The sequence below is a fragment of the Echiichthys vipera genome, assembly GCF_963691815.1.
Source record: "Echiichthys vipera genome assembly, chromosome: 3".
Classification (NCBI taxonomy): Eukaryota; Metazoa; Chordata; class Actinopteri; order Perciformes; family Trachinidae; genus Echiichthys; species Echiichthys vipera.
In genome coordinates this window covers 5,813,153-5,839,404 of record NC_139828.1, presented here as the reverse complement: position 1 = coordinate 5,839,404, position 26,252 = coordinate 5,813,153, and the positions used below count along the sequence as shown (strand labels likewise).

The following is a 26,252-nucleotide window of genomic DNA, read 5'->3' as shown; positions in this document are numbered from 1 at the left end:
CAGCTATGTATTCATACGGATTCGATCGGTTCTCTTCACCCATTGGTTAGAACCCAACCAGCCCTCGCTTGTGATTGGCTGATTAAACAACACGGCCCAATTCAAACTCATTCAACGTGTTGTTGGAGGAAGAGCGTTTTAACGTTTACTCTGCGCGTATCTCTCAGGACAGGACTACTAGTTGTAGCTAACCTAACGTTACTAACACTTAAACTAACAGTGTAACATGTAGTTAGCTTTAGCTGCTGCATTTCTTGTTGTTTTAAATGGCTGAAACGGACAATTCAACCCGGAGAGGGTTTGTGGACTTCAGTCCCGTAAAAAGAGAAGATGCTAACAAGGAGAACGACCTTCCCGTTTTGGTTTTGACCCTTTTTTCTAAGGCTCCCTTCGTCACCTTTGGAGCAGTGAAGTTGGGCACCTCAAAGTCCGTCGTCCTTCGTATTGAGAACCCCACAGAAGAAGTTGAAGCGGATGTTACTGTCGACAAGGTCCCGTCAAGCAAAGGCTTTTCTGTGGACCACAACACGTTCACCATTCAGGTAGGATGTGTTGTTAGCTTACCTGAGCTAAGTGCACGTTTGTAAACACAATAGAAGTGAGTAGTGCTTTGAGACATATTTGAGAATATCACTTTAATTAGAAATATTGGTTCTTGCATGCAAACAGACCACATGCTGCATGGTGTGGTTGGTTGCAATGCCATGAAGCGTGATGTACTCCACGGGGGAATTGTTGGGTCTCTGTAAATCATAAATAAGTCATAAAGTGTGGTCTTTACCTAGTTTGTAAAGGGTCCTGAGATAACTTCTGTTATGATTGAGCACTATAAATAAGATTGAATTTAATTGATGAGCATTCATAGCTGACATTGTGTACATTTGGTGTTTATGCTGGTCAAATATGAAATATTGAAGGTTAATTTCCACCATGGTTTTGACTTTGTTGGTAAGTATCTTTTGGCTTCATCATAAAGAAAACATGCTGTAGGTTTTTCTTTTTCTCAACTAAAAGTTTGGTACTATTTCAAATGCCATTTACAGTCCATATGATATGAGTGGACATAGGAAAATGACCATGGAAATCTAAGATATTACAGATTCAAATGGAAAGTTTTTATTATTAAGATGATTTTTTTCATGTTATATATTTATATAAGGGTGTGTAAGGTACCTAACACCTTAGGCCCATGCAAGACTTGACACATTCTGACAAATCAAACAGTTAAAACATTAGAAAAGGGGGGTATCATTGACACTTCAAATGAGAGTTTATACTTTAATTTTAACATACACCTATATATAATAGGTAATAGAATGTTTTGCATATTTTGTTGTATATATCATTATTGTTTATAGCACACTGTGCAGTGTATATATATACAATAAGTATCTATTGGATTCTATGTATGTTATGTACAAAGTGTTTATTTGCTGACCCACTACTGCTGTTACAAAATAATTTCCCAGTCTGGGATCATTAAAGTAATTCTATTCTATACAGATAAACCTATTGATTTATAAACCCTTTTAATATCTTTGGTTTTGTGTTTGCAGCCCGAGGACTCATTCAACTTGACAATCACCTGGACTCCATCGGAAGAAGGTGGAATCAGAGAGCTCATCGTCTTCAGTGCCAATGGCGTCCTCAAACACCAGGCCGTGCTGCTGGGCAGAGCAGAAGCACCAAAAAAGAAAAAGGTACACATCCGCAGCTCAACACTGCCTCAGCCGCAGCCAAACAAATGAAGACTTTTATTAATTCTGGCAGAGCTGCAAGGATTGTTAATCAGTTAGTTAATGGACGTAAATTGAGTTGGCAACAAGTTTTATAATCGGTTAATTGTTGAAGTAAATTTTCAGGTTAAAACAGTTATTGTTAAAATTTCTTCAGGGTGCTCTCCTGCCTTACCATTAGTAAATTATATATTCTTTATTTTGAACTACTTGTTGGACAAAACAAGATTTTTGATGACATTACCGTGGCCTCTAGGAAACTGTGATGGATGTTTTTTTAGTAGGCCTACTTGATTGGCACCTTGTTAATCTGGCACAAGTTGTAATTCAAACAGAGTATGGGAACTTTTACAACTACATCTTTTTTTACATGTGAAAAAAACCTTTTATTTCTTTTGCGTTTCAGAAAAGCTTATGGGACACAATTAAAAACAAAAGGGGAGGTGAAAAAGCAGCCGCTCCCAGGAGAAAGAAAACGGAGCAACCGCTGAAGATGGCAGCCAATAAAACCTTCCAAGTGTCACGAAATGCCCAGTACAGAAGGGAGAAGCCGCGCAGTCCGCTTGTTCCTCTCAACGAGGGCAAAGCAGCCCGAGAGAGGTCCCTCTCCAAGCAAAGTCCCACTGAGGAGCAGAAGGCCGTGATTTCCACACAGAGGCAACGGTCTCTGGGTCTGCTGGACCAGGAGAATATCCATCACGCTCAGAGAAACTCCCCCCTCGTCTTACTCGTCCCCGCCGGAAGGCTGAGGGACTCTGGCAACGTGTCTGCCAGCCCAGACGCGTCGGGGGGCAGACCTGACAACAGAGATCTTACCAAAATGCTCAACAGGACGCTGTCACCTATCGGCACACCAGAAATGTTTAGGAAGCTCATGCCACGCATTCAGTCAGACAGCCCGCTTCCTGCTACTGTGAAGGCTGCGGCTGATGCTGAGGATGCTGACAGTGTGTTAACTGGAACCCCGGTTCTCTCTTTGAAAGACGCACTGGCCCTCATCGACTCTGACCTGAGCCAGTTGAACACCAGTCCTCGAGACACGAGTTCGAGCTGTAGCTTCTCTGATTCACTGGAATCCAAGAGCGAAAATCGTGGGCTGGACAGAAATGTCCTCGACGCATTACCCGACAGCCCACACGTGTTCGATACTAATGAGCCGAGACTCACTTTCTTCGTCAAGAATGTTGTGAGTGAGGTTGTCGTTTCAGAGGCGGATAGTTCTACAGAAAGGGCCAAAAAGGCCTCTTTCACGTCTGCCACGGTGATCAAGAGCAAAGCACCGGAGGCGAACCTCTCGAGTGGAAGGAAAATAAAGAAGTCGAGGCGACGGCTCTTAGAGAAAACTCTGGAGCTGTCCGACGGCAGCGGCCAGTGTGAGTCTGGACCAGACACTCCGAGCCTTCCTGTAATAGACCCACACACAGAAACCAAAGGATGTCAAAGCTCTGAGGCGGCCAGACATCAAGCCCAGCTCACCCCCTCCAGGTTGATTCCACAACTCGACTTCTCACCTACACCCATCACCTTCAGCGTCACCTCCCCTCCATCTATGGCGCCCTCTCACTTCTCTTTCTCCGCCACTCCCCCACCTCCTGCAGCCCCTGCTTCCACCTCTTTTACTGTCAACTCTCTGTCGCCCCTGGGCTCATCTTCTCCTCGCCACCGCAGCCTCACGCCGCACTCGTCTCCGGTTGTTTTGGAACCCCCGTCCGTTCAGGAGGACTCTTTCCCCGTTCACCTGGCAGTGAATAGCAAGAAGAGGAAGAGCGGGGAGTATTTGAAAAGTGACGCGAAGATTGAGGATGCCGGGAAAGCCGAGTGTGTCAAAAGGAGCAGGGTGGTACCCGGGAGAACTGAGACCCTGAGATCGGTCCAGGAGAGGAGAAGTGCATCACAGAGGCAGCAGCCGAGAACAGCAGGTGAGCAGATTTAAAATGTATTTATTTAGGGCGTTACGGTATATCGCTTTTACTTGAAATACCTTGAATAGTCCTTGACATTTGATGCTTAAGAAGATCTGGAATCTCTGATGATAAACTTATTTATGGTATGATTCTTTGTAGGACCGTTGTATTGGACTCGTTTTAATTCAATTCAATTTTATTTATAGTGTCAAATCATAACAAAAGTTATCTCAGGAAACTTTACAGAGTAGGTAAAGACCACACTCTTTGACTTATTTATGATTTACATAGACCCAACAATTCCCCCGTAGAGTACAGTGGCAACGAAAACCTTCCCTATAACAGACAGGAACGTCAGACAGACCCAGCTCTGTGGAGGACGGACATGTTTTGACCGGTTGGGGAGGAAGAAAAGGAGAGAGAAAAGATGGACAGAGAGAGAGAGACAAAGACAGACACACTTTTAGTAACTATAATAATATCTATAGTAATGTGAATATGACTTATACTTGTTTTTAGCAAGGTGTACATTCTAAACTGGAAATTGAGTTTTTAAAATTCTCATTTAATGTTCAGGTGACCTAATATGCATTAAAGAAATAAAACAAATATATATGTAAAGCCTAATTGGTTTGCTTTACAGTTATATTTAAAAGAGCATTGGCATTACGTTAATGGGCTTTTGTTGTTTAAAGGGGATTTTAAGATGGTTAGACACTCTATTCATCTGTTTTTCACTTCAGCGCCACAACACTTCAAGGGTCTTTCTTTGGACCATGTTAAGTTCATGATAAAATGTATTTTTTTTTTTATTTACATGGTCTAGGCGTCATTCTTGTAATAGTATCAATTTGATGGTAAATGGTGTGCATTTATATAGCGCTTTTCTAGTCTACCGACCTCTCGAAGAGCTTAACAATTCATGCCAACGTTCACTCGTCTCTACACTGATGGCAGAGGCTGGTGCCAAACTGCTCATCAGGAGCGTTCAAGGGTTCAAGGGCATTCCCACTGCGGGGGATCAAATCAGGAACCTTACGATTACAAGATGAGCTGCGCCGGCCCACACATTCCTCCAAATACATATAGTTTGTTACGGTGCATAAAATCTGTCTTGTTTCTGGACTCTCTGTATTCACTGTGATGCTTCTTTCCCCCCAGGCTCTGTACGATCAACGACTACATCATCTCTAAAGCCTTCAAGGTCTGCGGTTCCTGCCCAGGCAAAGCAAGCCAGCTCCAAACTCACCTCACGAGGTATCAAATGGTGTTTACTTGCTTTAAAAAGGGAAATGTGTCTATTCTTGTACTATAGGTCGGTCTGGGAGTCTTGCCAACTAGAGCTGCAACGTATAGTCGATTTAATAGATCAGTCGTCAACTATGAAATTATTTGCCATCTGTTTCGTTAATCGATTTATTGGTTTGACTCATTTTTAAAGAAAAAATGTCTGATTCCAGCTTCTCACATGTAAATTCTTCAGGGTCTTTTTTCCTCCTGTATGACAGTAAATTGAATATCTCTGAGTTGTGGACAAAACAAGACAGTTGCAGACATCACCTTGAGCTTTGGGAAACACTGATCACCATTTTATGGACCAAACAACCGACAGATTAATCGACAATGACTTATCATTAGTTGCAGCCCTATTGGCAACATACGTTTGTGGTGAAATTGAAAATGTCCCTTTTTTCTTTTGTTCACAGGCGCCCGGTCTCTAAAGTCATCCGGTGCTTCATCCGCAAAGACGGCAAGAGTTGTCACTGTAGCGCAGTCAAAGCTGACCTTTATCAAGCCGACGCAAACAGGTATTTTAATGGCAGAACAGGCAGAACAATGTAATGTGTGTGTGAAAAGGTATTTTGCTTTTGTTTATTTAAAAAAAATTCTTCTTCTCTTTTTCTTCCAGCCATACCGAGACACCCGATGCCATTTGCCGCCAAGAACATGTTCTATGACGAGAGGTGGATCGAGAAGCAGGAGAGGGGGTTCACGTGGTGGATCAACTACGTCCTCACCCCAGATGACTTTAAAGTCAACACTGAAGTCACTAATGGTAACATTCAGCAGGCTTTTTAGCTTCTCTGGGTTCTTAAAGGTGCTGGAAGTCCTTCAAAACACTTAAATTTGAATGTGGTGTTTTCAAGGATTGAAAAGTGCTTAGATTTTGAATAAAGTGCTTGAAACCGCTCGAAATTTAGTTTATATAAGACAGAAGTCCACTTAGAAACGGGTGACATGACATGAAACTTTGTTGTGTTAACTTCACGCTTGTGTAGAAAGTTGTCACACAACATCATTTTGGTTGTTTAAAACACAATAACCACTAATTTAATGTGATAAAGGACAATAATGAGTCTACTGTATATGCTGTATGTACCGTATATATATTTGTAATTTATCACAGCTCTAAGGTGCTGGAGAAGCTTGAAAAAGCCCCTTGAAATGCTGCTGAATACTGCTTGAATTTGACTTTGGAAAAGATGTCGTAATATATGTTAATGATCTCCGAGCAGCTTTCAAATCACGACAGTCCGAACACACAATAACATACAAGTTAAACGCAGTCATTTTAGCCGTGGATTCTGAATTTAATTAAGTATCTGACCTCTAGATGTTTGCACAAGGGACTTTAAAAGTCTTAACCATTGTCTTTTTCACTGGTTTCTTGTGTAGTGAATGCTGTTTCCCTTGTCGTGGGTGGCGATGACAAGTACAGTGTTCCTAAAGCTCCCACCAAAGAGGAGATGTCTTTCAGCACCTACACGGCCCGACGGAAGCTGAACCGTCTCCGTCGCTCTGCCTGCCAGCTATTCACTTCTGAGGCCATGGTCAAGGCCATTCAGAGGCTCGAGCTGGAGGTGGAGGCCAAGAGGCTGCTTGTCCGGAAAGACCGCCATCTTTGGAAGGACATAGGTAAATGAACGTTACATCATGAAACCTCATAGGGTTCAAAGTTCTCATCAAACCTCGGATGAGCCTGAAAGCAACTTCTTGTTTTTCGTCGTCTTTCAGGCGAGCGCCGTAAAGTCCTCAGCTGGCTTCTTTCATACAATCTGCTGTGGTTACGGATCGGCCTCGAGGTATTCCTTCTTCATTTTAGTCGTTTGTTTTTTTCCAAACAATGTTGTTGGTTTCCTCACTATCCCTTCTATGCTCGCTAAACGCAATGTGTCCCGTTCTCAGACTATCTACGGGGAGTTGATCTCACTGGAGAGCAACAGCGACGCCCTGGGTCTGGCCATGTTCATCCTCCAGCGGCTGCTCTGGAACCCCGACATCGCCGCTCAGTTCAGACACGCCAAAGTGCCTCACCTTTACAAAGACGGTAAATTAAGAGCGTCCTTATTGTGTTGTCTGACTGTGGCGTGTTACTGCCTCTTTAATATTCTGAGACTTTGTTTTTGTCTCAATGGAAACCATTTCCAGTATATTTGAATTCAAAGTAATTAAAGGGATATTGAGCGGCTTATCAGCTCAGATTAGCAGAAACATAAAGCTATTTTGCCGTATCACAAGCAGACAGAAATACAAACCCTTATGATGCAAATTTAAATTAACTACTTGGGTATGAGTTCAACTTTAATTAACAATTTGACTTCTTGCCATTTTTTTCACTGACGTAAACAAAACTTTCTGATTTCCTGACGTCAACAACAACAACAACACATATAATATTTGCAGCTCTACTGGAATTTTATTTTGTATCAAAGGGATTCAAGATCATTATTGGTCAGTTGGATAAAATGTCTCTAATTGGAAAGCTAAATTATCCCTGAAGTTCTTCCAGAAATATATTGTCCAATCGCCCTTTGCTCTAAAGAGCTTAAGATAATGGTCAAGCTTTTCACGGGTTAGTTGTTTGGGGTTCTTTAATCCCAAAATGTCTGACCTTTTCTGATAAAAATGTGGAATTTTATATAAAACATTATGGAGCACATTTGTTCTGTTATAATATTAGAGAGGAAATTCTAATAAAGTGGTGTGAGTGTGTGTGTGTTCAGTCTTGTGTTCCTCTGTCCTGGTGTTCACATGTCTTTCCCCCGTTAGGCCACGAGGAGGCGCTGTCTCGCTTTACTCTGAAGAAGCTGCTCCTGCTGGTGTGTTTCCTGGACAAAGCCAAAGAGTCCCGGCTGATTGAGCACGATCCCTGTCTGTTCTGCTTGGATGCAGAGTTCAAGGTAGGCCAAGACCCTCTCACATCAACAACAGACATTAAATACAAAAAAAAACAACAAACGACAACATTATATCACTATCCTATTCAAGGCCAAATAAGATAAATAACTGATAAAACCCTATTTCACACCATTTTAGTGTTTGTATCTTGTCTCAGATCTACCAGGGTGTCAATACTTTTGGCTCAGACCCAAAGCTGCTTGTACCAAAGCCGAAACATTTGCATCAACTCTAAAATCGGCAGCAGGATACATACATACATCTTTTTCACAGCAAAGAACTACTTTAGTCTGGGCAGGCTGTCTGTGTCCTGAGAGGAGACTCCTATCAATTATAACCAACAACTAACTCTTCAACTGGGTGAAACACCAAAGCACACAACAGTCTGTGACGCATACACAACGTGTGACATTAATAATGCTAAATTTACAAAATATCACCGCCAAACATTTTATATTCTATGCGCTCCTGACAGTAGAATAAGCCACTATAAATATATAATAAGGCTCAGTCATACACACACACACACACACACACACACACACACACACACACACACACACAGAAAAAAAAACAGTGATATAGATTTTTGGTCATACTGCCTGGCACTATTGTGCGGTGCTTCTTTGACTCCCTTGCTTGATCTGTGTGATCATTTTTCCATCTGTAGTTTGGTTTCATTGAGTCACGTTACCATGGTTACCAGATAGGGTTGCCACAATTTCATTTCTAAATGGGAAATTGATCAAACTAAGCTTTCAATTGAAATATGAGAGCAAAATTACACTATTATTATTATTATGTACCATTGATGTACCAAATCTTACTCTGAGTGTTGGGGTTATTATTAAGACATGACCATAGTGTGGAGTTCTTTATGAATTCCTGCAGGACTGTAAGTTCAAATGAGAAAACACAATAACTGTGTACACAGAGTTTATCTTTTCTTGTATCCGAGAGGGAGAAAGTCGTATGTATTTTTAAATACACAGGAGCTCTCACACCCCCCCAATGATGATTTTCTGTTTTCTGTGTTTCCTCTCATTCGATCTTTTTGGTGTTGTATTAAAGTTGGCCATGCTGTAAGTTTTTTTTTGTTTTGCTGTACAGACGAGTAAAGACCTGCTCCTAGCCTTCTCCAGGGACTTCCTGAGCGGAGAGGGGATCCTCCCCCGGCATCTCGGCTACCTTGGTTTACCCGTCTCCCACGTTCAGACGCCCCTGGATGAGTTCAACTTCGCTGTGAAGAACTTGGCAGTTGATTTAAAATGCGGCATTCGTCTAGTGTGAGTGAGATGTTATGGATTTTAATGCGACGCTCTGATTCCCGTTGAGATATTTGCTTTTCTCAGCGGTCCGCTCGGTTAGATGGTAAGATCTCTGCAGCTTAGGGGTTAGGTCTTTCTGCATGGTATTCTCACCGAAGGATGCTGTCTCTCTAACTTCCATACCGATGTAACAGTGTCGTTCTCTTATCATACTTCAATGTCAAATGTGTGTGTTTCTTGAGACGCATTGACATATTTCCCTCCTTTCTTGCACAGGTAAAGCTGAAAAATGCAATAGTAAAGACCTGGCAGATACTTGTAGAGTAAATCTTTTCTCCTGTAATTAGACTATTCCTTGACTTATTCTAGACCAGACTTCATCTACATGGGTCTTTCCCTGACTTTTGGAGAATAACGTGGGAATGGGCACCACACAGTGATTTAAGGTGAAATGAATCAAAAGAATGACACGATGAACCCACCTGGAAAAAGGCAGTTAACCATCAAATATACTCAAATAGGCTCAGCCCGTGGCAGCGGCCTGGGTTCAAACCCAACCCGCAGACCTTTGCTGTTGTGTCGTACCCTCTCTGTCTCTCTCTCTTCCCCCTCTCCTGCCACTCTTAAGCTGCTCTACTGAAATAAAGGAAATAAAAGCCCTTCAAACAAGTATGTCCCCATTAAGAGCGGCGCTGTGAAGAACAGCAGCGTGACTTAATTTATTAAACTCACGCAATCAATACAAAACATCATTTTAAAAAGCAGGGGGTCTCAGGTGCGGGTCTCCAAAAAAACATGCAGGAGTTAGAGGATAATGGACATTTTCTGTCTCAAAAAGGTGAAAACATTGGGCGTTATGTAGCTTTTTCCAAATTTCTCATGCAAAAACGACTTTCCTTCTGCTGCTTTTAAAACAAAAAATGCTTCATAGGAAGAGTAACACACACATATTTGTCTGTAGTTGCGGTCATTAGTGATTTAAGTCTCCATCAGCATTCATCGATCCTGAAGTACAAACACGAGCCCACCTTATGGGTGGAGAGAAAATGTGCCATGGCAACAAGCACGTAACACCAAAGCTGTCAAAAATAGAGGTAAAGATTCCTCTCTGCAGCATCATTATAAAGTGTGTCTGTCATGGGGGGGGTTTCTTTCCAGGCGTGTGATGGAGCTCCTCATCCAGGACTGGAGTTTGTCGGCCAAGCTCCGTCTGCCAGCCATCAGCCGCCTGCAGAAGGTCCACAACGTCGACATGGCTCTGAAAGTGCTCAAAAGCAAAGGGGTCGACCTCAAGGATGAATGCGGTAATTATGTTTTTATGTTTTTTTCCCCCTCCTGTGAAAACATCCAACCGGGGAGACAGCCTGACAGACCGCTTGTCATCCGCAAAATGAGATGTTTATGTTGTTTTCATGTTCCCGTGTGATGTTTTCTTTTCACAGAAGTGTTATATATTCATTGACGTTTTCATACTGGGCTGTATTTTCCAACACTGTGGCACTTTTTTTTTTTTTTTGTTCGGTTATCGTCTTTCACTCGAGCGTGAACACCTGCCATTTCACAGCACACCTTTTGTGTTTGATCACAGCTGCCGTACAGCCGCACGGGGACATAATTGGATTGCTTTGGCCTTTATGTGAATTGTTTGTTTGTGTGCACTTCTGCATAAGTGTCAGAGTGACTAAGCAGTCCACAGTGAAACGAGGTACCGTTTCAGGACATAGAGGAGATTAGAAAAGTAAACACAATAACTTCGCCTGCTTCATCAACTAAATCACAAAGAAAGGCCAGAACAAATGCTTTAAACTGGCTTTTTCAATCATGGAATGGCTTCGGCAACAGCTGCGAGTAATGCCTAAACACATAATACAATTATTAATGAATGAACAACAAAGGAACAGTCCTATTAATCTGTGAATTATTATTGATGGTGAAAAGTTGTCATCACTAATTCCCAATGCATGTGAAACGAAACCTAAAAGCCTCACGTTTGAGGAGGACAAACCAGAGGCAGTTAGACATTTTTTAAATACATGACTTAATAAATGCAGTTAAGGGCGCACTCACACTGTCCTTCCGCACCGGGCCAAAACCGTTTTTTCAGCTAAAGCCTAGTGCGCTTGACCAGTGTGAGTGCACCCGCTCCGCGCATAGCTGCGGCCAGCGGGCCGTCCATGGCCCGCCTGAGAGAGGTGGGCTTTTGTAAAGCGCGTTTGCACATGTACGAGCACGAGCACAATACCTACTGCGGCCCCACGTCATTTATGTGCGCCTGTTGGACATAGTAAATAGAAGGACGGACCATGCGCGGACATTTACAACAACAACAATGGCGGCGAAAGGTTCACGTTGGTGTGACGCGGAGGTGGAGTGTTTACTGCAGATTTGGTCGATGAAAATATTCAAAAACAGTCGACAAGACGCACAAAAACTCTGAGGTCTATAGAAAGATTTGTAAACAAAGAGACGCATGATGATGACAATCAATGCGTGTGACGTGTTACGGCGTGATGACGTATGGACAGCAAGAAGCATTTCCGCAAGGCCCAGGCAGTGTGAGTACAAACAGCCCTGGGGCGCGGGGGGACAGGGAGGAGGGACAAGTACCCTAAAGCCCGAGGCACGGTGCGGAAGGACAGTGTGAGTGCGCCCTAAGTGATCTCAAAAGGTATATAAACATTGTGTCTTTATTTCCAGGCTCCAATATCGATTCCAGGGACATCGTGGACGGACACAGAGAGAAGACACTGAGCCTCTTGTGGAAAATCATCTTTGCATTTCACGTGTGTATTCGTTTCCAATCGCAGTCATTCCAACGCTGAAGTCGTTGTTTTATTTACTTGTAAGTTTTGACTGAAAATGGTATCAAATGATCTTTTGAAGGTGGAGTTGGTGTTGGATGAAAATCAGCTGAGGGAAGAAATCGGCTTCCTGAAGAGAACCCTGAGGACCAAACGGAGGCTGGCGTCCCTGAGGGCCGACCAGGGCCTTCAGCCGACTCCCACACAGACGAGGGCGCCGTACGAACACAGCAGCACCAAGATTACCCTGCTGATGGACTGGGTCCGCGCCGTGTGCGATTTCTACAATCTGAAGGTGAGCCTGCATTATTATTTATTATTTCAGCTCGAAGGCCAAGAAAATGCTTTAGTTTGAGGTGGTTATATTATCAGGATTTCATTTTGTCTCGTTAGGCAGGATGCCGTGTTCACCAACTGTCATTTGTTGTATTAATAAACTGTTATTCTGTTGTAGCCTTTCAGTGTCTCTGGGGGGTTAGAGTGAAAACACTTAAAAAAATTAAATTCAGTTTTAAACAGGCTGGTTTTTACGTAGGTTGCTAACAGTGTTGTAAAATTTTTAAAAAAGAATTGTAATATCATTATTACCTTCATATTCAACAACGTTATGGCATATTTTTCTCACATCTTGCAGCCCTACTTGCTAAACTGTTGTGTGTACAAAACATTATTGACCTGAATACACGCTCACATTGTCTTTATGTATTATAGTTGTTATTAAAAGCCCAGAGACGGATGCATTTCTCTGGATTTTCACTCTTGTCAAACTGTCGCAGTCTCAAAAGTCCTCACCTGTCCTACTTTGACAAAACCGCAAATAAAGTGTGTTGTCTGCGTGCGCAGGTGGAGAACTTCACCGTGACGTTCTCAGACGGCCGCGTCCTCTGCTACCTTATCCACCACTACCACCCCAGTCTCCTGCCAGAGAGGACCGTCAGTCACAGCACCACCCAGACTGTCGAGTGCTCACCGAGGGGGCGCCTGGAGCTCAACTGCTCAGCCAGCGACTCTGACAACTCCTTTGACTGCTCGCCGACAGGCCTCAATGGTACCTGTCAGCCGTGTCTTCAGTGCAATTGTCTGCTTGGATGCACTTTTGAGAGTGGATGTTTACACATCGTTTGGACAGCACACGTACATTTGTGGCGCATTAGAGTGTGGAAAACAGGGAAGACGTCTGTGGCATTTAGGGAAACCTATGAATGAGACGGAAGAATGAACCAGAATTTATTGTCCAGCATGTTTTTATACAATCATAGTGTTTGTTAGTGTAGCTGGCTCTGTCCACAGTTAACCCACCTGTTGTGGGTACAGTAACAGACATGTTCTGACCGTATCCATGTTTTTTTGTGACCAGGCCCAGATTCTCCGTCAGTGGAATTTAAAGAGCTACTGGAGAATGAGAAAAACAACTTCAGACTGGTCAACAGCGCTGTGTCTTTCCTGGGCGGAGTTCCCGCCATGATCAACACAGCGGACATGTCCAACACCATCCCCAACGAGAAGGTGAGACCAGACAAGAGGTTTTCTCCCCCCCCCCCCCCTCAGGAACACAGATTATTGTTTTTGTGCTTCATATTCCACGTTCCCAGTGTAGATTACATTTCTCAGTGAAGCAGACTTTTGCATTGAAGCCCAACATAATAATAACTTTATTTATAGTGCACCTTTTTGAAAAGACGGTGAATATTTCAAAAGAATAAAGTAATCAGTGTTTAGACTGACTGCTCTAAACCCAGCAATAAATCTCTTTAAACTGTGTAGACAGAGAATGATTAAATACTACACCTCCAGCTACACCTCCAGCTACACCTCCAGCTACACCTACACCTCCACCTTCATCCACGCGTGTTTATTTCCAGGTGGTGATGTCGTACCTCTCCTTCCTGTGTGCTCGTCTTCTGGACCTGCGGAACGAAACCAGAGCGGCTCGGGTCATACAGGGCGCCTGGAGGAAATACAGATTAAAGAAAGATGAACAGCTCTACAAGGTTGGTTCAGTGTTTGCTTTTTAGTGTTTCAGTGTTTACCTGATCTTTTCGATTCCATTTATTATTGCAATTCCATTATTTTGGGTCTGTGTTGATATTTCGTGTTTTTCGTGATTTCTTTTCCTGGTTTCCTTTTCTATTATAATTGGTTTTATTGTAAGATTTTGAATAGTGCCAGTTATTAGTCATTGCACTATTGTTGTTTCTTCTTATTTTTGAAGCAAGTACCATCACGGCTGTTTGTGAACACTTCAATTAAGATAAATTAAACAAATTCTGTTCAATATTTATCCTATGTATCACACCCTTATATTTAATAATTACATTACAATGATCTTTGTGTTATTTCATCTGTTTGTTGTCGAAGACTGTGTTGTCTTGGGATTTTTTTAAAAGGCGTAAAAACCTGAAAATAATTCTTTCATTTGATATATTATTATTATAAAAATATAGATTATAGTCTGTGGTACTGATGGACTTACAATATAAAATATGAGAACAATAAGTTATTCTCTTTTGGGGGGGGATTTGTTTGAACACAGGAAAGAAACATGGCTGCTGGGAAAATCCAGTTAGTTGTGAGACGTTTTCTTCAGAAGCGCAGAGCTAAGAGGCAGAATCAGGCTGCCGTTGTCATCCAATCGGCCTGGAGGGGTTACGCAGCCCGCAACAGGCTGAGGCTAAAAAAAGAGGCTCAGCTTCGGGCTCTGCGGCATGAATCAGCAACTGTCATCCAGGTAGGTGATTATTACATACGTAAGGATGAAAAGGGCTGTTAGCAAATCATGAAAGAGCAAGTTCTACCTGATAAACCGTAGAGTTTTTGAGTAAATATCTAGAAGTGACTCAGTATAGAAACCAGAGTATATGTTTCAGCATTCAGGTGTTGATGGTTTTGACTTTATGTCACCGCAGAGAGTTGTAAAAGAGTTTGTCCAAACAACACATTGATGTTGGTCCTGAATTAACAAACGTTTAGTCAATATTTGTTATTTTTCTTCAGTTTCCATGTCTGTCCATTCTGTTGCAGCAAGGACACCTGCTTGTGTAATAGATTGGTCTTATCTTTTCCATGCAGGCTCAGTGGAGGATGTTGTTGGCCATGAGGGCTTACCAGCGCCTCAGATACAACGCCATTGTTGTCCAAGCACAATGGCGAATGAGGAGGGCAGCCTCTGCTTATGGAAGAATCTACTGGGCGGCAACCGTCATTCAGAAGCACTCGCGAGCACTGGCTCTGGCAAAAAGAGATCGGGAACATTATCTCTCCCTTAGAGCTGCGGCGGAGAAAATACAGAGGGGCTATAGAAGATGGAAAACCCAGAAAACAGAAAAGGAAAACCTTGCCGCCAAAGTGATACAAGCTGCGTTTAAGAAATGGTACGAGGAAAAAAGGTCTGAAAGAACTGCTGCTGCTGTAAAGATTCAGTCTTGGTATAGAATGCAGAGGTGTCTCCGTCAATACAGAAAGCTCAAGACGAGCACCGTGCTCATTCAAGCCCAGTACAGAGGTCACGCACAGAGGCGCTGCCTTCAGATGTTGAAGCTGCGGTACCGCTCTGCGATTGTCATTCAGAGTGCCTTCAGAGGGCACGCTGTCAGAAAACAGGTGGCGAGGATGACATGCGCCGCGGTCATGATCCAGCGCTGGTTCAGGGCCTCCGTGGAAAGAGACGCGGAAAGGCAAACGTTTGTGAGGATGAAATGCGCTGCCATTACCATACAGGCAGCTTATCGTGGGAAATTGGCTCGGGAGTCACTGAAAATACATCAGCAGGCGGCAACAGTAATCCAGGCAGCTTTCAGGAAATATGCTGCCCAAAGGCGCTACATTGTCCTGAGAAAAGCTGCAGCTGTGATACAGCATAGGTACCGAGCCACAGTTTTGGCTCTCAAGACCAAAAAGGATTATGATGCTCTCAGGAATGCTGCACTTTTCATACAAGCTAACTGGAGAGGCCGAGCTGTCAGGGAGAGGGTAGAGAAGTGGCATCTGTGTGCAACACTGATACAGGCTTACTACCGCCGGCACAAAGCTCAGGCAGAGTACAGGTCCAAGAGGTCCTGTGCTGTGGTCATACAGCGTCACTATAGGGCTTATGTGACTGGCAAAGAGGCGAGGAAAGCTTACCTGCACTTGAGAGCAGCCTGTGTTACGCTCCAAGCTGGATTCAGAGGCATGAGAGTTAGGACAGAACTGAAGAAAAATCACTGGGCAGCGACTGTCATTCAGTCTTCAGTTAGGATGTTTTTATGTAGGAAACGATATTTCCTCCTACAAAGTGCAGCGATTATCATCCAAAGCCGATACCGAGCTCTTCTGGTCTGCAGGGCGCAGCAGAAAGAATACAGAGCGCTAAAGCAGGCCACCATAAAGATACAAGCTGTCTACCGGGGATTTAGAGTGAGAGGAGACCTAAAGAAGAGGCACAACGCTGCCAGAGCAATCCAGGCCCAGTTCAGGATGCACAGAATGCGTATGGCTTACCTTGCCACCAAGTGTGCTGCCATCATTGTTCAGGAGCACTACAGGGCCAAAGTGCTCAGGGATCAGCAGATGCAGAGGTACAGGACAATGAAATCTGCAGCTGTAGTCGTCCAGGCAGCATATCGGGGCCACAGGGCCAGGAGGAAGATCCGAGAGATGCACAGAGCTGCTACAATCATTCAGAGAAAGTTTCTCGCCATTCAGGATAGAAAAAAGTTCCTAGCTGTCAAGGCAGCAGCTTTGGTTTGTCAGCAGAAGTACAGAGCAGTGACTCTGGCAAGGAAAGACCGTTTGGACTATCTGTCAAAGCGCAGGGCAGTCATTCATCTGCAGGCAGCCTACAGAGGATTTGAGATCAGAAAGCAGTTATGTATCCAGCGCACGGCAGCTGTAACAATTCAGTCCCACTTCAGAAAGTACCAGCAGAGAACCTACTACAAGACTCTGCGCTGGGCTGCCAGTGTTTTGCAAGCACGTTTCAGAGCCAACAAGAAAATGAGAGTGGAGATGCAAGCTCTGAGTGCCAAGAGAAATGCTGCTGTTGTCTTACAAGCTGCCTTCCGAGGAATGAAAACCAGACGAATCCTCAAACAAAGGCATCAGGCTGCCTGCGTTATCCAGAGAGCTTACAGAGCACACTGTGAACAGGAGCAGTATCTTACCTTGAAATCCTCCGTTCTCACAATCCAGCGAAGGTATCGGGCCACTGTAGCAGCAAAGGAACAAATGAAACAATACCAAAGACTGCGCAGTGCTGCTGTTGTCCTCCAGGCAGCATACAGAGGTCAGCAGGTCAGAAAGGAGGTCGCTCGTTGGCGTCGGGCTGCCACTGTGATCCAGTCTGCGTTCAGAAAACACAGAGAGGAAGTCAAGTACCAGGCCATGCGTCTGTCCGCCATCATCATCCAGAGATACTATCGCTCCTGTGTTCTTCAGAGGCAAGAAAGAGAAAAGTTCCTGAAAGTGAGACATTCTGCCATCGTTCTTCAGGCAGCCTTCAGAGGTCATTGTGTGCGAAGCAGAGTTGCAAAGATGCACAGGGCAGCTACTGTCATTCAGGCAAACTTCAAGAGGCAAAAACAGCAGTCTGCCTTCAGGAGACAACACTGGGCAGCCTGTGTCTTACAGCAGAGGTTTAGAGCTCAGAAACAGAGAGACATTGAGGTGAAACATTATCAACAGAGCAGAGAAGCTGCTATCATGTTACAGGCTGCATATCGAGGAATGAAATCCAGACAGATCATCAAACAAAGGCATCAGGCTGCCTGCGTTATCCAGAGAGCTTACAGAGCACACTGTGAACAGGAGCAGTATCTTACCTTGAAATCCTCCGCACTCACAATCCAGCGGAGGTATCGGGCCACTGTAGCAGCAAAGGAACAAATGAAACAATACCAAAGACTGCGCAGTGCTGCTGTTGTCCTCCAAGCAGCATACAGAGGTCAGCAGGTCAGAAAGGAGGTCGCTCGTTGGCATCGGGCTGCCACTGTGATCCAGTCTGCATTCAGAAAACACAGAGAGGAAGTCAAGTACCAGGCCATGCGTCTGTCCGCCATCATCATCCAGAGATACTATCGCTCCTGTGTTCTTCAGAGGCAAGAAAGAGCAAAGTTTCTAAGAATAAGACATTCTGCCATCGTTCTTCAGGCAGCCTTCAGAGGTCATTGTGTACGGAGCAGAGTTGCAAAGATGCACAGGGCAGCTACTGTCATTCAAGCAAACTTCAAGAGGCAAAAACAGCAGTCTGCCTTCAGGAGACAACGCTGGGCAGCCTGTGTCTTACAGCAGAGGTTTAGAGCTCAGAAACAGAGAGACATTGAGGTGAAACATTATCAACAGAGCAGAGAAGCTGCTATCATGTTACAGGCTGCATATCGAGGAATGAAATCCAGACAAATCATCAAACAAAGGCATCAGGCTGCCACTGTGCTCCAGTCTGCGTTCAGAAAACACAGAGAGGAAGTCAAATACCAGGCCATGCGTCTGTCCGCCATCATCATCCAGAGATACTATCGCTCCTGTGTTCTTCAGCGGCAAGAAAGAGCAAAGTTCCTGAAAGTGAGACATGCTGCCATCGTTCTTCAGGCAGCCTTCAGAGGTCATTGTGTGCGGAGCAGAGTTGCAAAGATGCACAGGTCAGCTACTGTCATTCAAGCAAACTTCAAGAGGCAAAAACAGCGATCTGCCTTCAGGAGACAACGCTGGGCAGCCTGCGTCTTGCAGCAGAGGTTTAGAGCTCAGAAACAGAGAGACATTGAGTTGAAACATTATCAGGAGGTTAGAAAAGCTGTTGTTAATCTGCAAGCTGCCTTCCGTGGAATGGAATCCAGAAAAGTCATCAGACAAAGGCATCATGCCGCCAGCGTTCTCCAGAGAGCTTACAGAGGCTTCGCTGAACGCATGCAGTATCTGAAATTGAAGCGGTCTGTTCTTACAATTCAGCGAAAATATCGGTCATCTGCTGCAGCCAAAGCAGACAGAACACAATACCTGGAAAAGCGCAATGCCGCCATCATCGTCCAGGCAGCATACAGAGGTCAGCAGGTCAGAAAGGAGGTCGCTCGTTGGCGTCGGGCTGCCACTGTGATCCAGTCTGCGTTCAGAAAACACAGAGAGGAAGTCAAATACCAGGCCATGCGTCTGTCCGCCATCATCATCCAGAGATACTATCGCGCCTGTGTTCTTCAGAGGCAAGAAAGAGCAAAGTTCCTGAAAGTGAGACATGCTGCCATCGTTCTTCAGGCAGCCTTCAGAGGTCGTTGTGTGCGGAGCAGAGTTGCACAGATGCACAGGGCAGCTACTGTCATTCAAGCAAACTTCAAGAGGCAAAAACAGCAGTCTGCCTTCAGGAGACAACGCTGGGCAGCTTGTGTCTTACAGCAGAGGTTTAGAGCTCAGAAACAGAGAGACATTGAGGTGAAACATTATCAACAGAGCAGAGAAGCTGCTATCATGTTACAGGCTGCATATCGAGGAATGAAATCCAGACAGATCATCAAACAAAGGCATCAGGCTGCCTGCGTTATCCAGAGAGCTTACAGAGCACACTGGGAGCAGGAGCAGTATCTAACCTTGAAATCCTCTGTCCTCACAATCCAGCGGAGGTATCGGGCCACTGTAGCAGCAAAGGAACGAATGAAACAATACCAAAGACTGCGCAGTGCTGCTGTTGTCCTCCAGGCAGCATACAGAGGTCAACAGGTCAGAAAGGAGGTCGCTCGTTGGCATCGGGCTGCCACTGTGATCCAGTCTGCGTTCAGAAAACACAGAGAGGAAGTCAAATACCAGGCCATGCGTCTGTCCGCCATCATCATCCAGAGATACTATCGCTCCTTTGTTCTTCAGAGGCAAGAAAGAGATAAGTTCCTGAAAATGAAGCAATCCACCATCACCCTTCAGGCAGCGTTTAGAGGTTGGTGTGTCAGGAGGGACATACGCCGCCACATTCATGCTGCTATTGTGATCCAGTCGTGCTGGAGATGCTCGGTGCAGAGGCAAATCTTCCAAAGGAAGCGGGAGGCGGTTAGGAGACTTCAGCGGAGGGTCCGGGCAGCGCAGCTCTGCAGGACGGAGAGAAGCAACTACACCCGAATGAGGAAAGCTGCCATCACGCTTCAGACACACTGTCGAGCCTGGATTGCAAGACGACAGGTAATGGGGCTTTATCTAAAGTTCTCTCTTCTCTGCCTACAGACAGCTTTTAGTTTGCATTCATAGAAACTTGAAATCTATCACAGCAAACTGTCCTTTAACAAGTGCTAATTTGATATGGTGGATAGACAAAATGGAAATTAATACTGAAAGGAAATCACAACTTGCCTTGAAGATGCTGAACATATTAACATCTAATTTGTACACGGGCTAAAACAAAAAAAGTCATTACCTTGCATGCTGTTATGTTCCAGGCACTGGAGCGAGCCAAGGCAGAGAGAAGGCTCCGCTTTACGTCAGCGGTCTTCCATCATCTCAGCGCCATGAAGATTCAGAAAGCTCTAAGAGCCCACTGGGCTTTAGAGTCGGCCAAACGACAAATCCATTTAGTCATCACCGTACAGGTACAGAAACGTAGAGCACACAATGTCATTTTTCAAAATAAAAGCTGAAGCTGAAAAGCACTCACAGTGAAGAGCACAACATTTCTTACAGTGATTTTTTTTAATTTATTTCTAGCGATGGGTGAGAGCGAGGCAGCAGAGGAGACGGTATCTGGAGGACAGGAAGAAAGTGGTCACAGCGCAGAGAGCGGTCAAGCACTGGTTAGCTCGACGCCACAAGGCGGCGTCCGTCATCCAGCAGGCCGTCCGCAAATTCCTCCTTCTCAAGCGCCAGAAGAGGGTCGAACAGGGCATTTTCAAAGCTCAGGTACTACAGTGTGTGTGGTGAAGTTGATACAAATGACTTCTGCACTCTTAAAGGACAGGTCCACGCTTTCTAGAGTTTGCGTTAAAGCAAGTCAGATGTCCATGTTAATGTTGAAAGGTTTTGATTGCCGTCATCATTCCTCCTGTTCATTGTAGCCATTAGGACATGCCTTCCTAATGTGCTTTCAATGGAAGTGATGGAGGACAAAATCCACAGTCCTCTTTCTTTGTAAAAATGTATGTGAGAATCTTCCAAAGTTTGTCTTTTTAGGACAAAATTCCCTCTTTGTTGTCGTCCCTCCACTGCAGATCAACAGAAAACACAGTCAGGGAAGCACAAAAAGGAAATTTTATACTTTGGAAGATATTCACTTTTACTTATACAGACTGAGTAGAATGAGGAGTGTGTCCCCGATATCTTCAACTGAAAGTGAATTAGGAAGAGATTTTGTAAATAGACACGTTGACCGAATGTATTGTCATATTATTATGGTATGACACATTTTGGCCAGGCAACTTCAAAAGTCTATGTACTATACTGTCTCCTTGATTTGGATGTTAGTGGACACAGTTTCTTTAACTGTGCATTAATTCTGAGCAAAAGTCTAAATGTCCAAACTAGGATATATGAACACATGAGAGCAGTAAGACTCATGGCTTTGTCATAAAATAGTAAACGTCCTCTGATCCGATGCACCAATGATTCAAAACTAGTTTGAGTTTTTCTTTTAATCCCCCCCTCCCTCCTGCTCCTCCCGCTCCAGGCTCTGTGGAGAGGACACCGCTCCCGTCGACTGAATGATAATCCCAAGGTGGTGAAGTTGAGACACCGGTTACGGGAAATCTCTACCGGCGTCCGAGAGGAGGACAAACTGTGCAACAAGACGTCGTCCGCCCTCGACTACCTGCTTCGATACAAACACTTCTCCTACATTCTAGAGGCCCTGAGAAACCTCGGTAAGCTTTTCCATTTCTGCCAATCCACCCACACGAAGCCACTTCTACCATGGAAGCTGCAGTCGGAGCGTAGCCACTAGGGGCAGCTATAATGTGAAACCATATTTCTCTCCTTAGACTTAGAGGTCATGGTGAGTCTGCATTGCTGAGCTTGTACCTGTCTGCTATTAATTCTTCATGATACAGTATTTCTATCCTGACTGACCTGTTTTAATATCAGACTGCATCAGAAATAGGTTAAAAAAGTGCTGCAACTAATCACTTGTATAACTGATTAAATAAATCAAGAAGAAATAATATCAAATATTAGTTCCAAGAAAAAGTTTATGCTGATGTAGGACAGCTGTGGTGGACATTGAACAGACATCTGTATGAGGTTCAGGGACTTGAGTCTGTTATGTGTTACATTATTATAAATATGTAATCTAAAAATCATTCAATTTAGTGTTTTTGCTTTGTACTTGATGGATTAGGTGCTAACATGAGACTGTATGTGTGTGTGTGTGTTGTTTCATGTGTGTGTGCATGCGCAGAGACCGCCACCAGACTGTCCCCAGAGTGCTGTGAGCGTCTGGTAGAGAGCGGTGCCACCACCGTCATCTTCACACTCATCCGCTGCTGCAACAGGAGCGTCCCCTGCATGGATGTCATCACCTACTCCATCCAGATCCTCCTCAACCTCTCCAAGGTACGAACCCAGACCTGCTCTGTTTGCATAGCGTTGCCATAAAAATGGATGGGTAGACATAGATATTTATTTATTTATTACAGCGCATGTGTTGTACCCCAATGGTATGACACGATGCCGTCACTTTCACCCTCCTTGCCTAAAAGTTAGTTAGCATTTTTGCAATTACAGTTCCCTCGTCTCAGAGTCAACAGGTTTTTGGTTAGATGCCTTAAATAAGGTCTGTGATCAGCACAGATTTAAGAGATAAAATACATCAGTAAATACCCTACTTGTGAATTTTGAAGATTGTACGAGTCTTTTAAAAGGCCGTTGGTAACAAGTGGCTAAATGAGACAACAGACGTCATCACGCCACACTAGAGAAATCGTTTAGACGCTATTGGGTGGTGTAGTTCATTTAAAGCCTAACGTTAGCTGTTTACTTCTGGAGATTGTATTTACGCTTCAAAAGTGATCGAGTGATCTAGGAAGATTATCTTGCTATGGAAAAATCCCATTTACTTTTTGTGGAGGGAACCCAGGGGGATGCTAACTTCCGGGTCGGCCTACAAAAATCCTCCATCTCTGCAGCACTGTGGCTGGCTGGGTGCGTAGACTTCCTGTCAGTTTGTATTTTACTTGCAGTTGAGTTTTTGAAGACTCACAGAAGAGAAACAACACGTTGAACAGTGGTGTTTAGAAGCGATGGTAGGGGGATTTTTTTCTTTGGACAGAGCCAGGTTAGCCGCTTCATGCTAAGCTAAACCCATCGTCCTCTGGCTGTGGATAAACACATTACCAAAATATCAAAGTATTTTTTAACTACATATTAATTGTTTCGGTTTGATGCATTCTTGTTTACACATGAGAGTGAAGTTCTCACGTTCGATGCCGGCTGAGGATGGAGCGTTTCCTCAACAGCTCTGATCTCTCACTTCCCCACAGACTTTCTGTTCCTTACCGGGTTCAGTTTCTCTTCTACAAAACCAAGTTCAGAACGAGAGCCAACACAGTTTTCGTCTCTGCGTTTGAAGTTTAGTGGTTCCTGTTCCCACCGTCGTGGATAAGGCTGCAACATTGTGCAAAGTCTGCATTTCTAATCACGAGGAGACAAAAAAATACACAAAGCGCTCAAATTTATTTTTCCTTTTTAATAAAAAAAAATTAGGATTAGAGAAATAAATATTCACATTTGAGAAGAACATTGTTTGTTCTATAAAGTGACTGCAAACTTAGGAATGATGACATGAACACATGAAAGGTGGAGGACAGGAAACCAAGAGGAGATGAGACTGAAGGATCAGTTCTGTGCTCTGTGATAACTGACCTGTTTTCTGCAAAGCTGGAATTCCCCATTATCTTTCCTACCTTTTGGGCATTCCATCCTTTTGTCACAGAAAGTTTGTTTATTGATTTCTCACTTTGCTCTGCGGACTTTGATCGCTCAGCTCGCAAAATGATCAGCCTGTGGTGCAAACATGTTGACAGAAGACTCAGAGAAAAGAACAACTGGGTTTAAAGGCTGTTTTAATTTACTTCAAACAGCAAATCTCATCATGCTGCGTTTTTAAAACTCTTTAAGACATTGCAGCAGAACCTTTATCAGCTTTGGTTCGGGCATTTTCAACTTGCCAACATTTTTCCTTGTGTGAATAATGTCTAGGGGAGAATTCCACACGCACTTTAATATAATCCTGTGTGGAGCAGGGACGGATTATGAGACAATGGGCCCATGGGCACAGACCTGTAAGAGCCCCCCCATCCCCACCCCACCCCCACTCTGTGTACATAGGAACAGATACCCAAATTCAGAGTCTACTTTTAGTCATTTTGTGTCTCTTTGTGGTCATTGTTCACTTATTTTTTTAGATGTTTTCTCTGTTGTCGTTTTCTTTATCTCTGTGGTCATTTTACATCTATTTTAAATCATTTTGTGTGTCTTTGTTGTCAGTTTTTATCTCTGTGTGGCTTTTTTCACTCATTTAGCGTCTCTTCCTGGTAGTTATGCATCCTTATAGTCATTTTTGGTCTTTTTGTGGTTATTTCCAGTCATTTTATGTAACTTGTGGTCATTTTGCATCTCTCTGTGATCCCTTTCTGGGTTTTTTTCAGCAACATTTTCAGCACAATTTTACCCGATTATGACGCTAGATGAAAAGTTAGGGTATCGCCACAGTTATTAAAAACTCAGTCTTAAATCTTTTTCCCATTTTTTGGTTAATTGATTTCAATTCCATGTTTGTACTTCCTTGCTTTGCCTCTCGTCTACTCACTCACTGACTCTTGGTTTCCTCCCTCAGTACCATAAGACCATCGAGGCGGTGTATTCGGTGGAAAACTCTGTGGAGACTCTCCTGGACCTGCTGCAGAGATACCGGGAGAAGGCGGGGGATAAAGTGGCAGAAAAGGGAGGCAGCATCTTCACGAAGGCCTGCTTCCTCCTCGTTCTCCTCCTGCAAGACAAGCACCGCGTTGTGGTCCGTAGCTACCATAACATAGCGCTGACTTTCCAAAATACCAAATTCTTATTTCACAGGAAAGACGGCCATTGTAGTTTTGTTAATGTAATCCCAACTTTTTTTTGTTTTCCTTTAGGAGGTCATGAAGCTACCCAAGGTCTTGGACAGGATACGCAGTATTTACCGCCTCACTGCTCGCAAGCAGAAGATGGATGCGGAAAGAACCGTGATGAAACAAAAGATGAATGCATCGATCAACGGGAGCTTCTATGTCCCGGCAACGCCCTGTAAATCCCGCCCTACGCCAAAGTATGTATATGCGTGCGTGTCTGCGTGTGTGTGTATTCAGAACTGTATTTGTGTGAGATAAACAGATAGTATGTATTGGCAGCAGTAACTGACCTGACATCCTGTTTTTGGTTTTCAGATTTGCTCCAGATTGGGTCTTGAGGAAGGACAAACTGAAAGACATTGTGGATCCTCTGCGGGCCATTCAGATGGTGGCAAAAACACTGTCCATTGTTTTGTAAATACTAAATGATTCATCATCTCATCTCTTTTTGTAACTTAGGGAAATGTTTTTTATGTAGCGTTTGTGTTTTTTTGTATGACCGCATTTCATTTACATTTTTACCCTGTAAATATTAAAATGTATTTGTTTCTTAAACATGGGCAGGTTTCATGTATCTTTCCAATGGGTTTACATAGTTTTGGCTCAAATAGCCAGGTTAACCAAGCTTTGTGCTCATAATCACAACAATGCTGTCATTGTGTGTGTATGGGTTTATATTTACCATATCTCCCATTTATTTAGTGTGTTCGCATTACATTTGCCTAGCATTACTGCCAAAATCTGTATGATTCATTCAGTTCAATTATATTTCTAATTTTTTAACAGAAGTCATCTCAGAACACTTTTTATATAGAGTAGACCACACTGATTAACAGAGACGCAACAATTCCCCCGTGAGCAAACGGCATGCCGCGAAGGGGAAAACCTTCCTGTGGCACGTGCTGGACAGACCAGGGGTGTGTTCAGCCCCTACAGAACGTTTATTTATACTGAACACCCTGTTGTGTACGCACAAGCGTTACCGTTTTAATCCCACATTTACCTACAGGTCGCTGCTGACTGCTCTGACACACCCACCAAACAGGAGAAAACACCGCAAAGCCCGTTGCACATGGTTTCCAGGCAACACGTCGTTCAACTGATGACAGAAAGACGTTCATGGGTTTGATTACAGCAGCAGATAAAGTTTACTTTCTGAAACCGACTTCCACCCAGGAACATGAATCATTAAAGGCAACTTCACGACTGTTTATCGAACATTAAGCTTCTCCAGGAAAGCTGACTTGAATCTTGCTCTCAGTACGTTAAAGGAAATCAAGGTGTGGCAGAAAACAGTGAAAAAGTTTTATTAGAATGACAACACTGA

At 43.9% G+C, this 26,252-nt stretch overlaps 1 protein-coding gene across 1 annotated transcript; it reads left to right on the top strand.

The window, feature by feature from the left end:
• Window positions 1-266: 266 nt before the first annotated feature.
• On the top strand, window positions 267-25,421 carry aspm (assembly factor for spindle microtubules; the record flags this gene model as incomplete). Its single annotated transcript, XM_083939087.1, has 26 exons — window positions 267-542; window positions 1,557-1,700; window positions 2,143-3,655; window positions 4,802-4,897; window positions 5,347-5,448; window positions 5,550-5,696; window positions 6,317-6,556; window positions 6,656-6,723; window positions 6,827-6,968; window positions 7,691-7,821; window positions 8,930-9,105; window positions 10,246-10,391; window positions 11,785-11,870; window positions 11,971-12,183; window positions 12,732-12,936; window positions 13,246-13,394; window positions 13,751-13,879; window positions 14,422-14,616; window positions 14,958-20,018; window positions 20,273-20,422; window positions 20,538-20,729; window positions 21,493-21,685; window positions 22,219-22,373; window positions 24,655-24,831; window positions 24,950-25,122; window positions 25,241-25,421. 26 exons carry the CDS (start codon window positions 267-269, stop codon window positions 25,341-25,343), a joined length of 10,362 nt encoding a protein of 3,453 aa, XP_083795213.1. The 3' UTR covers window positions 25,344-25,421.
• Between the last annotated feature and the right edge of the window lie 831 nt (window positions 25,422-26,252).